Source organism: Natrix helvetica, assembly GCF_964273705.1.
Source record: "Natrix helvetica genome assembly, chromosome: 6".
Taxonomy (NCBI): Eukaryota; Metazoa; Chordata; class Lepidosauria; order Squamata; family Natricidae; genus Natrix; species Natrix helvetica.
The window spans coordinates 41,518,195-41,532,005 of record NC_138553.1 but is presented as its reverse complement, the minus strand read 5'-3'; the positions used below and the strand labels follow the sequence as shown (position 1 = coordinate 41,532,005).

The 13,811-nt window shown below is 33.4% G+C and overlaps 1 protein-coding gene across 3 annotated transcripts in view; it reads left to right on the top strand.

Annotated features, from left to right (window-relative positions):
- Positions 1-13,811, top strand: part of TMTC2 (transmembrane O-mannosyltransferase targeting cadherins 2) — a 253,147-nt gene that overhangs the window by 208,659 nt on the left and 30,677 nt on the right. For all 3 annotated transcript variants that reach the window (XM_081958577.1, XM_081958576.1, XM_081958578.1), the window contains exons 8-9: positions 3,159-3,280; positions 11,794-11,875. In XM_081958577.1, coding sequence (XP_081814703.1) covers positions 3,159-3,280; positions 11,794-11,875 — 204 coding nt within the window. The remainder of the gene's footprint in view (positions 1-3,158; positions 3,281-11,793; positions 11,876-13,811) is intronic.

The window sequence follows — 13,811 nt, the reverse complement described above, 5'->3', positions numbered from 1 at the left end:
TAAATGTGAACAATTAGTGAATAAAAAGCCTGTGTAGCTTTGGATTCATAAAGTGCTATGAACAAGGCAAAACAAATTTAAAATAATACATAATTATCCAAATATCCAGATTCTAAAAACAGATAAGGTTTGCCACCAAAAAATTGTTTCATAGTCACAATATGGATATTAGGAATTGCTTTTAGGAACTAATTTATAGCTGATTAAATACTTACTAGTTCACATGGGCTAAAATATGTCTTCTATGACTTGGTGCTATGACTGCAATAATTCCAAACTCATATGGCCAAAGAGAATCGCAGTGACCCAGGCTTAAATGTGGAATCTTCTCTCTTGCTCGCTCTGTTTCTCTGTCTCTCTTTCCCCCTCCCTCCCAGTTCACTTTATCTAAATAACTGTAGAAATAATCCAGCATGTTGAAAATCTTCATTTAAATTATAAATGGATTAATAGGTTTTTTTAAACATTGCTTTCTCCTTGAATTATCATAATTGCTATAAGAATGACAAGAATCATATTATTTGATGATATATAAACATATAAGCCAATTTTATTGGACAGCCATTTAGGCACCAAGCCCAACTTCCTGTTTAATGCAAAAATAAAATTTTATTCCTTTTTTTTGCTAGCTAGAAACTTTTTGTTCATCAGTAGGTTTCATGTACCAATTGATTATGTCCACATATTTTGGCTGCCTCACACTTGGTTCTCCATAAAATAGTTAGGGTTATCAATCAGTGGCTTACTCTGGTAGAGAATGTATGTACCCACACTGGAATTCACATTATCACATCAATCAATTATGCCTGTGGTAGGCAAAGAGCTCTGTGATAGGTTTTTACACTAGCAAAGGACAAAAAAAGAACAAGATCCCCCAAATCCTATTGAAGTTTCCTGGATTCTTTCGTTTCTCCTTAATTATATCCAATAAAGAAAAGACCATGCCTCCGAGCAACTGGTTTCATATACTGCTCTTATTGTTAATGGTTTTTTTAAACATTTAAATTGAATTCACCTACCTGCAACTTAAAGGCATTATTTCTTGTCCAATATCTGGTGAAGTTGTTCCATGAATTTAAATTAAAAATGATTGCCCTGATGTTATTTTTTTCAAAGATGTAAGCTTTGATGGATATAGATCTAGAGTTCCATATCAGTTCTGATCAATTGAATGTTAAGACCCATTATCATATTTTCTTCATTATCATCTGATGGGCAACTTCCCTAAAACCTATGCATAATAGTACCTTTCTGAAGTCTGAATTCTGTAAATTTAGTGATTAAAAGAGTTGTGTACCATGGTTAAACCTAATAAAATTTTTGTTTCCCTGAAAATAAGACCTCCCCGGATAATAAGCCCAATTGGGCTTTTAAGCACATGCGCTAAAATAAGCCCTCCCCTAAAATATTGCAACACAGCAGCAGCCATGAGATGACTACATTCTCTGCCTCCTGCACCTCAAAAATAATAAGACCTCCCCGAAAATAAGGCCAAGCACTTATTTTTTTGGGGGGGGGTCAAAAGAAAATAAGACCCTGTTTATTTTCGGGGAAGCACTGTACAAAAAATCCTATCTCTAAACCTATATTGGTCTGATGTATGTAAAGTATGATCTGATGTCAAGTATGGTAAAGTAGGCATCATATTATAACCTAGACATACTAGCTACCATAAAATAATTTTCTGGATTAAATTTAATTATTAATCTTAACAATTTAGAAGTTGGGCAACATTGAATAAAATCTATTTCAGGGCATCCTTGGTTACTTTTAAAATACAGAATTCTCCTTTGTAACATTTCAGATTTCCAACATCTTCTCAACCACAACTGTTCAAAAATAATTTGGTATGCTGTCATTCTTCTTCATTAATATATCCAACAATTGAAATAATTTTTCACTAAAAGAAGTTGAAACTATTGAACAGATGAATAAAAACCGCATGGTACAAAGGAGAAAAAGAAATTCTGACTACTAGTCATCTTGCTTCTGGTTTTTTTTAGAGAACCCTAAACTTCTTTCTTATAGAAAATGCCAAAATTAGTTATCAGCATAATATTCCTCTATGTTATATTGTTAATAAAAATTAAACTTTGTGAGTTTTCCTTGAGTCAAAGCACAATATAACTGGGTAGACTGAAAGACCACAAAGAATTGTATAAACTGACTGGTTTTTGTGTTTGGTTGGTGGATTGTTGTTGGGTTACTTTTTTGTTGTTGTGAGTTACCATCTCTTTTTTTTCTTGATTCCTGATGACTTACCCAAGTCTTGTTTTTCCTGGAAAACTCTATTCAAGGAAGCTTATACAAGAAATGTTTTTCACACAGAGATCATCTGGTTTAGTCTTGGTTTTTGTCTTATGAGAAAAGTAATTAAGCCCAAAGTAATATAATAATCGCAGTATAACTGCATTAAGTACAATAAATAAAATAAAGACATCTTTTAATGTAGTTTTATCCGTTACTAATTGGAGTCATTTCAGCTATTAATCATATTTGGAAAAAGTGGCAATTCTTTCATATTGATTCTTCTGGATATTGTAGGCATTTTTACAGGATGAAGTGTGACATTTTAAACATGTGACTGTTCATCTAAGTTGTTTTGTGGTAGTTTTGCTTTTGACAGCTAGAGCAAGCCAGGTTGATTCAGTCTCCCAGAAATTATAAGTCTCTCTTGACTCATCACTAATGCAATTTCCATCCATATTAAGCTTTTTGGAAAAGTATTCTGAATAGTGGACATCATTATAATCCTGTTGTTATCCAGTCTTAGGTTTGAAAGATAACCATCCACAAACATCTATTGGAAATTTTCTTTAAACATAAAAATCATATTTAAAGAAATCAGTCATAAAAACTTAGTCTTAAAAAATCTGCAAGTTGGCTCAAGTTTTTTAAGAGATATTCATATGAGATGTTTATATATTAATAGTAAAATACATATATTCTGTTGGTAGCATTCTACTACATGCGACCATGTAATATTACATATATAATATATAATATAAATTATAAATATAAATTAATTTGTATTAATTTTATTTTATAAACACACACATACATGTATTTAAATACTAATATATAATATACATCAATTGCTTTTATCAGTTTGTATGTTCCATTAATATAACTTTATGGTTTCCTATTCTGCTTTGTAGGAGAAGCCTACATGAGACTTAGCAGATTCTCCGAAGCAGAACATTGGTATGTGGAGTCACTGCATTCTAAAACTGATCACATTCCAGCTCATCTGACATATGGGAAACTTCTTGCTTTAACGGTAAGCAAACTACCTGGAAAATATCTGTTTCTTTAGCAAGAGAAAAACAATCATGTTTGTCACATACATACCCATTTCGTTATTTCTTTGTATAAAATATTACACTAGCATCAGTAAGGCTATTTTTTCCTATTCTATTCAAGCTAGGATCTTTATCTTGAGATCACCTACCTTTGCAAATCATTCTATTGTTGTTCACAATCCATCTACTAGGGAGATATATCAAGGCTATTGACAGACTTAGAATGCATACTATTTGTCAGCATTCTCCTATATCTTTCTTCAGATTTCTTTCCATAAGTATTAAACTATCAGAAGATTTAGGCCATATTAGGGAATTCTCACTCCTTATCTCTCTAGAGTGAGAGCCAGTTTAGTATTGTGGTTAAGGTGCTGCAGTAAGTGCAAACATACTCAGATTGTACTCCCCACCCCCACCCCTCCCAGCCATGAGAGCCAACTGGGTGATTTAGGACAGTCAGTCTTTCTCAGCTTTAGACAAGGAAGCCCCCAAAATCTACCAAGTTGCACTGAACTGTATGAAGTCAGTAAAAAGACTTTCATCCTTCAGTGAATTAATTCAGGATGATGATGATGAGGAGGAGGAGGAGGAGGATATTGATGATACATCTATAATACACTAAATTAGAAATGCCTTTTCCAACTGGAGCAGTAGACAAAATGTATATTGAGGTTTTCTGGGTATTATCTGGGTAATTTGCTAGTCAGCTGAATAAACAGTATTTCAGTTCAGTTCTCCCTTGATTAACAGGCAAAAACCCCTTTCCCCATTAATTACCTTATTGTTTTTGGTGTACAAACTATTCATTGCCTCCAGGAATATCAATATCTATTATGAAGAATGGTTATGGAAATTATGTTTTGCAGTAATATCCTACTTCTCATTGGTAACATATACTTTGACCAGCTGAAAGACAAGAAAGCTGTGGCAATTTCTAGTTTTTCTTTACATCTGAATTAGCTTATTCTGTTCTTTGATAGCTAAATGATAATTTCAACAGGGGTGGGTTTTGGGTTTTTTTTTGCCTAATACTATATACTCTGAACAAAATGTTCCACTCCTTTTAATTCATTTAAATGTAAAAGACCTGTGTTGTATTTTGAGTATACTATATATTACGTTGCTATTTTAAAAATGTGCCTACTTCTCTTTAAAAAATGTTGTTTATCCATTTGTTGCACTTCAAAATATTATGCATTATATTTGTGTTCACTGTTTCTTACAACAATTGCAAATAATGCTATTTTGCATCATTTATCTGAAGCTTAAGGGACAAATCCCTATCTGCATGTGCAGAACCATAAGCTTTCCTTACACAGTAGGGTCGTTTTGTTAGTGTTGCTTATTTTCTTTCTTTTAGAATATACATTTTATCTGGTTCTATATTGCATCTGCCATTTCCTTAGATTTATACAGACTTAGGTTTGATTAAAAACTGTGTATCTTAGGCTATTATGTAGAAGAGGAAGATAGAATAATGTGTTTTAAAATAGTAAATCTGATCAAATCTACACTGTAGCAGAACCGTAGGTGAGACTATAATTTACACTGCATGGAGTCAGCTGCAAAAAAATACTTTGTAAGCCAGGTATTATAAATGTACATGTAAAAATATATTTTTGTTGCAAAGGTAAGAGAATGAAAAATTAGTGGTTAAGGTGTATGAATGAAAGACAATATTGTGGTATAGTGGTTAAAAATACAGGATTAGAAAATGGGAGACCATGAATTCTAATCTTGCCTTAGGCAGAAACCAGCTGGATGGCTTTGGGTCAGGATTCTCTCTCAGCTGCAGAAATATGGTAAAAATGTTTCCAAGAAATTTCTGAAAAATTGTCCATGTAGTTTACCAGGAAGGAATATTGATTTGAAAGCATAAAAAGGTATTGTTTGTGAATAAATGGCTTAACCAGGTGAATAATTAGAAAATATTGTAGATCAGTGGTTTTTAACCTGTGGTCCATGGACTCCTGGGGGTCCACAATGTCACCACGGGAGGTCTGTGAAGCCTTTAAAAATGTTATGATTTAAGCCTTGAGTCTTGGGGATCCATGGCCATGGTTTGTGGCCACAAAAGGTATTCAAAGAGGGTCTGTGGTGAAGAAAAGGCTGAGAAATACTGCAGTAGACAATCCTGAGCTGTTCATTTATAGAACTCTATCCAGCAATCTCAGTGTATATGCCAGAATAATTATCAGTCCTAAATTCCTAATACAAATATAATATGAATGAATTGCCTACAGCTAAAGATTAGGGAGGGGGGAGTGAAATGGACCACTTTCATGACTGACAAATTTGTTATGGCATATCTGTTGCGGATTGAAAGAAACTGCAGAATGATTTGTACAATTCACAAACGCAAATAATAAATGCATCTAGAAGATGTCCCAAGACTTGCTTTTCTGAAGAGACTGACACATTATTGCCTATTGCCTATTTTACATCTACCCTATTAGATTCCAGAGGAGTGACAAGTTTCCTATGATGGTGATTTTCCTTCTTCTTTTTAGACCGTTTAAGTCATGACCTCAAATACTGTCAGTGTGTAATTGAAGATGACTGTTACAAATACCTGTGCTCAGATTGTATGTTTGGGGATAACTATGCCTGACACTTAATGCTTCTTTGCATATGACCTCATTATCTTTTAAATAAAACCAAATTGAAGCTTCCAGGGAAGTTATAATTATGGGATTAGAGCATGAATAGAAGGAAAAACTATTTTCTTCCCTGCTTGGGTCTTGGGGGAAAAAATCTATTTTTGGAAGCTGGTTTTGGATGCCTGTAATTAGTGCTAACACCAATTTTTAACAAAAGATTTTAGTCACAATTATGAGAAGGACATTTAGATGCCTCCTGGGCTCTTGTGACATTTCCATTACTTAAAAAGGTATAGTTTGGTCATAAATAAACCATTGCAATAATTACATCCATGTTGCTTTTTGTTTATTTAAAAACATTCCCTTTGAACTCATTAGTTCAATAGCTGAAACTAAGCCTTCTTTTTTAAATACATTTCTCTATAAAATGGCAGCATCTTCCCTCTCACTCTTTTCCCTTTCCACTCCTCTTTGTTATCTGAACCTAATTACAATTTTCCACAGGATTAGATCCAGCTAATTACATCCTCATTATAAACTATTTCTGCCAAGGGAGAAATTTTGACATGGGATCAGAATAAATATTCCCATCATTTTTTTGATGAATATTTGAAAAAGAGTATAGTCCAGTCATACTTCAAAGAACCAAAGTTACCCAAGTATAAAATACCAATGTCATGTTGGTTTCCTGTTAAATATGAGTAGTACTTCATTTATTTAAATGTCGTAGACACACACATACACATAAGCAGCCATTTAAGCAGAAATACATATATCTTGATACTGACAATTTTCATATAAGATCTTAGGAGGAGACCACGAACAAAATAATATTGGTATCATCTCGAGATTAAGAATTCTCTCTCCCTCCTCCCCATTAATACCTTAGATCAATATATGCACAGATACACACTTGTAGGAATCCAATCAGGAAACAGTACAAATATATCCTGACTCTGCATTCCCAATTGCTTTTACTTGAAATATCAATTTCTCCCACCCATAAATGCAACATTCAGACAAGAAACCTATGGTTTTAATCAAGGCCAAAACAGGGGATAAAACATTGGATTCCTCTTCTACTAGAATCTGTCATCCTTTTCTACTAGAATCATATTAATGCTTCCCAGTGCTTGCTTGGAAGTAAACAAAAATAAATGTCTAATTCCTCACCTGTAGTCAGATAACTACAAAAGGTAGCTGAATCTGAACTTGAGTGAGTAAAAAGGTGGGTAGTGTCAGTAAGAAGGTAAAACGATGGATGGTACCTTTATTACTATTATTAAGATAGAATTGCAAGACATATGCAAGAGGAAAATAAATGTGTAAACTAATTTGTATTTAATCACAGGAACCTTCTCATGTTACATTAAAAGCATTTTCTGAACAGATGTCGCTGTTGTTAGCTTTCTCATAAATGAAAGATAATTAGTAAGACAGATACCTGAACTAGATATATTAATTTAGAATAAAAAGAGGACTCTTGTACTAATGCTGAATAAATACGTGATAATTAAGTATGCATATTTATGAAGCCATAAAATCCCACACTGTGTAACCCTACGCATAAATACTTCTGACTATCATGTAAGTGTTAAAATCTATTTCTGTTAATCTGTAATAAACTAGTGAAAAATATTTTCTATCTCTTAGTATTCAGAAATAACATTTGGAACTTGAAAAGCATAAAAATAACAGTGGTAATTCAAACAATCATCAAAAATGTGCAGTGGTATTAATAATGTAACTATATTTAAGCCTGTTTGAAGTTTGTTTAAAAGGGATCAAGATTTAACTCTGATTCTATGAAAACTATATTTCCTGTAGTACACAAATGATATTGCAAAACATTCCTGGAACAGGTTTACATTGTTGCTTTATTACTTTTAAACCATATAGTAATCATACAATAAAATACTTTTTAAAATATTTAAAATATGATATTTTTGAATATCAAATAGCATTCAAGCTGATGAAATGAGTGTTTCATAAAGTTGCGGAATAGAGTGAAGGAACAGCTATTTCAGCATTCCTTATTAAAAGTTCAAAATATTTCAAAAATTCTAAATAAATCTGGTGTGTATATACAGTACACACACACACAAACACACACACACACACACACATTTGCGTTACAACTCCCAGTTCAAATCCCAGTAAGGGTATGGCTAGCTGATGAGAGCTAAATAGCTTGAAATAGATCTATACTAGTCTCCCTTTATTTATTTATCAGCACAAATACAACACATATATATATACACATACACATACATACATGCGCGCACACACACACACACACTTTTTTCCTAGAAGAAGAGGATATTTGGTGAAATTCTCAAATCTGGAATGTTAAATTCTTTTGTTTATAAAAATATATTTTTAATTATAAAAATATTAAAAAGTATATGCATATTTGTGTTTATTCTGTTTTGTTGTAATTTCTCTAGCAACCTAAGTCTTCTTGATCACCTCCATCTGTATTACATTCCAAGGGAATTATTTAGGTTAAAAAAAAAACCTATGTATAGCTAAGGAGATTTCAGAATGATGGATAGCCTATAGCTGCTACCATTAGTTTGTATGTATGTATGCATGTATGTATACATTTATAGGCTCAAACTACCTGCACAGAATATATTTAAAATAAAAACAAAACAAACAAACAAAAAATCCAGAGACACTGATCGTGCACATTCAGAAGAGAATGTGTGCTGTACCCAACAATAAAAGAAAAATCTAAAGGGGCTCAGGATACCCCTATATTTAGACCTGGGAGAATATCCAGATTTTCAGGAATTTTCGGAACTTCAATCAATGTAAGCCATATAGATTCCTGGGGGGATACTATTGCAGAAGGCAGGTACCATGACAGAGAATTTATGCTTCCTAAGTCTCTATAGATGACATTGTTTAATCAAGGGAATTTAGACCGTACCTGTTCTGACCAATCTTACCAGACAGGCAAAAACAATAAAAAAATGGCACTCTCACAAATAACAAGGTCCTATGCTATGACGGGCTTTATAAGTGATAACCAGCAACCTGAATTGTATCCAGAAGCTCACTAGCAGCCAGGACAGCTCATGGAGCTACATGATATTAGCATATTTCAACATACCAGACACTTCTTATCTTCTGGATCAGCTGTAGCTACTAAACAGTCTTCAGGGGCAGCATTAAAACAAGTTTAGAAACACTGCCAAATTATTTTCAACTATCTTGAAAGTCAGATAGGATCTTCCTTACCAGTTAGATCAGACAGGAAATACAGCCAGATAATCTAATTCTATTTTATTGTAAAACTACATAAATAGAAACCTGAAAGTCTGAAAGAACAATTCTCCCACCTTTAGAGCCCAATAACTTAGGAAGGGGCCCTCCTTCACTATCCCTCTTATCTAACCATTTCCTAGGTGGCGGCAGCTGTTTGCCTGGTCTCCTAAAGTCACTTCCACATAACATTACAAATAGCATCAACACTACAAGGTGGTCCAGATTAAGAAACCAATGCCATATAGGTCAGGACCACTTCCATTATTATAGCTATAGTAAAGTCCCGCCTGAACCATGAAAGCCAATTGGGTCACTCTCCCTCATCCCAAACCACCTCCCTCAGCCCAAACCACATTATTTGTGTTAGAAATAACTCAAGGCAGTGAGCATCTTCCCAGAACAACAAGGGTTGCTGTTGTGGGAAGATGTTTGCTGCCTTGAGTTATTTGTAAAAATAATAAAGATGGGATACAAATAAATAAATAAAATTAAAAATAGAATCTTGTAAATCTGTGCCTTTTCTTTGCTTCACTTAAGTGTAAGCTAGGGAAGCGCTTGTCTTACATGTTTCTCAAATTAGTTTCTTGCTCTTGCCTAGAGCCTCGCTTATCTGATCATTCCACTGCTGGCAGCCCTTCCTCCTGGTCTTCAAAGCCATTCCTTCCTTATTCTTTTACAGATAGAGAATAGAAGAGACTACTTTTGACTTTCTTGTCAAAATGTAAAATTAAAGCTCTTAAATGTAACAATTAGTATCCATGCCTTTTCTTCTGTCTCCTATTCATTCCTTTCCCCCCCCTTTGAATACTGTGTTCCTTAAAATGTCATTTTAAGATCAGGGACTGTCATTTTACTTGGGTTATAAATGTTACACAGAGCTATTTGGGCTAATGATACAGATCAAAAATGTTCAAATAAATAACATATATTTTCCCTTACTTACTTTCAAAGCATAGAATGATGCATGTCAGGAAAAAGGAACACTCATTGTGTCTTCAGTTCTTTCACAGTAATAATCCAAAATGAAATTTAAAATATAATCTTAAACACTATGATAAGAAGCACAAAAAGAGAAACTTCTTTTCACCGGGATTAAAATCTTATAAGAAATTGAAAACAGTTTTAAAGCAGAGTATTTTGAGAAGCCAATTATAACATTCTAGCTGAATGGAAAAAATATTTGGGTTTGCTATTCGTTTCATGGAAATAATTCTGAAGGCTGAAGCATAATGGCCAAGGAAGAAGTCCAGTGAATTCTCCCCTCTCTTGAAATAGGAAAGAAAACTGAATGTGCAATGAGACATGATAATTAACTGTCTAAGACTAATAGTGTTCTTCTGTTTCAGACCATGACATAATAGATGTAAATGTTAATTCAGTCAGGATTAGCAATGTGTTCCAGTCTCAGACAGCAGTTTTGATGACTTGCACATGAATGTTTTGTGACATGAAACTTGCCAGAAGAGGATGATAACTTGAATGCTCTGCTCTGATTTTTAATGTGCCCTGTTTATCCTATAATCCAAATTATTCTTGTAGTTTTGCCAAGAAACCTAGTTTTCCCCCCATCTTGTTCATTGTTGTCTTTATTCCTTTAAGCATGTATGAATGTTTGTTATATTTTACTTCCAATGAAAATATATAAATATTGGTTGTGCTCAATAAAATATTAAAACTGGACATGTCATCTGTGAGAAGGCATCAATTGGCAGACAGCTCTGCCATGCAGAAGTTTGTTTATAGACTGCTTTGGGGGAGACTGATCCTCTGTGTGAATCAAGTTATTACTCAATTCAAGTTTTCTCTTCTGCCGATATGAATAGGATCTTGTTTTAAGCTTGTGCATTGATAGATGGTTACTACGATCTCCATGCACACTTATGCAATAGCCATAGTTAGCTTCTAGTTTTCACCATTTGCATTTGTTGCTGAGAAATCCTATCAATAGAAAATTATATAGATGTGATAATGTACTTCATATTAGAAATTCTGTTTGCGCATATACACAATTGTGAGCACAGTGAAGGACACATTCTACTAGAACTTCAGTCTTCTGATTCAACAGTACATAAAAACGATTTGAGCTAAGCTAAAGTTATATGGAAATATTGTTTTGCCCTACACATCACCAGGAAATGCTCACATACTAAATGTGGAAGAGTCAAATAGTTCTTGATGAGAAAGGAGATACAGACTTCTCATATTTTCTTCTTTAATCTCAGGATTAATCTAACGCTCATGGGGAGAAAACCCACATCAGTCCTATTTCTGTTGTACATTGATGTGATGTGAAATATAGTTCTTCATCTAGTTCTGTTTGGCCTTGCTCTAGTTATAAATTGTATATCATATAGGAAGTGTTCTTGATCCTTAAACATACTAAGTTGTCCATTTTTGTTTTTCCCTATTAACTGGAATAAAAATAATCAGCAACATTTGTAGTAATAGAAATATATATTATTTAAACAGAAGAAGTGAGATTTGTGTTATAGTAGAACTATGCTAATTCATTAATTCTGTAAAATTAATGTTTCCGTTTTTCAATTGTAGGTCTTTGCTTATCATAAATAGTTGTAAACTGGTGTCAAAAATCTGTTTTTGCTTTTTTCTTTCTTAAGGGTCGCAAGAGAGATGCAGAAAAATATTTCTTAAAGGCAATTCAGTTGGATCCTATGAAGGGAAACTGTTATATGCATTATGGTAAGTTTGCCAATAAGTGCAATTCCTTTAGATTCTATTTTATTGTACAAAATTCTTTATGAATGATTATGTTTTTTTTAAAGTCCTGGCAGAGTATTATTTGAATAATCCACTGGGGCCTATATGGGCATGGCCATCAGTTCCCAAGGAGATACCAGTTGCCATCCTTCATCAGTAACCCATATAACCACATAAATGATGAACACTGGTAAATGGGACTTTGATGTCTCAAAAAAATGGATTTGTGGGCAATATTAATTGTAAATTACAAGATCCTTTCTTTGTGAAGTACATGATATTTAAGTGGGTTACATTTACTAATTAATTTTTATTATGTATAGGAAAATGTTTTGTAGGACTCTTATACTTTTTCAGTATGCTGCAGGATGAAACCCAAACAGAAATCTTTAAGAATAGTGAATAGCTGTAGGGCCATGTAGAACATTTTGAGACATGTTTTGAGCTTTAAACATATTTTCAAGCTAAAACGTATAATTTATTGGTAGTTTCAGCTTTACTCAACATACACATTATACTATTCTTATGCTGCTGAAAGAGTCTCAAAATGGAATCACTTTAAACTAAGAATATTTAGAGTAAGAACATAAAAGTATCAGAACTCTTCAGTTAAGTTAAAATAAAATCTTCAATTTATTTCAAGCTCAAAATAAGGTATTTTAAGTTCAAAACATTTCAGATTAAAAATGTTTTTATATATAACTATCAGGCTTCATTTATGATTGAAAGTTCTTTAAAATTAATTACCTTGGAAGAACAAATGGATGTATATTTGGAGGCTTGCCCTGGCATAACTTTTATGGAAGGATGCATAGAATTAGACAATTAGAATCAGCATGTATATTACTCGGTCTGAGCATGTGTATCTTTGAAACTTTAATTACAGAATGTTCATATTTGTTGGTCCTGAGTATGTTTCTACTCTGTTGTGTTGATGTGCATTTATATGTGTGTATGTAAGAGGGACCGGATAAAGTGCATTGGATCATGCAGATGTTAGATTACCCAGGTGATATCATCGGTATGAGTGAATTTGTATACAGTAGCTTGCCCTACCAGTTTTGGGTGTGTGTGTGTGATTTCTCTTTAGTAGTACATGTTATTTAATAATTAAGTGTTATTTATTTACTGCTCAGTTGGTTGTCTGGTGTTAATTCTGGTGTTGATCATTGCTTATCTGAACATAAGCTACTGGAAAGGATGTATTCTGGTCTTTTTGTTTCCTTCTTAATTTTTTTGTTGCTATTGTCTCTCTTGAATGGTATGTAAATGTGATTTATGTCTTGGTCTGTTGATGATTGATTTGTCTGAATATCAAGCTTCCAGGAATTCCCTTATGGTTTGGGATTTAGCTTGGTTGAGGGTGCTTTCAGTTTCCCAGTTGAAACTATGGTTGAGTCTGTCCATGTGTTGTAAGTTTTCATAGTATATCCTGACTGTTACTTGGTGTTCATGGATATAGTCTTCTGTCTTTCTGTCCTACCTAGTGGCTGTTAAAATCCTTATACTTGTATATTGTAAATTGCTTCTGTTTTTTCTTCTTGGATTACTGGGTCTTTTTGTTTATTTAGGATGTTTTGAAAGGCTTTAGTTGGTTTGTGTGCTACAGTAATGCTGTATGGGTGTAATAGTCTGTTGGTTATTTCTGATACGTTTTTGACGTATGGCAGAGTTATCCTTTTTATAACTTGTGTTGGTTGTGCTACATTGGGTTGAGTGCTCAGGCACTTTTTGCTAAAGCTGTATGTGTGTCCGTTTTATTGGAAGATATTGTATAGGTGGCCTGTATCTTTTTTCTAGGGTTCCAAGTTGCAATGCGTTTGTGCTTATCTGAATAACATTCTTACAGAGCTCTTACAAAGAAGTTGTTACTTTGATAAAAGAGTGCTAGTTTCCATGTTTCTTCTGATTTTATCTG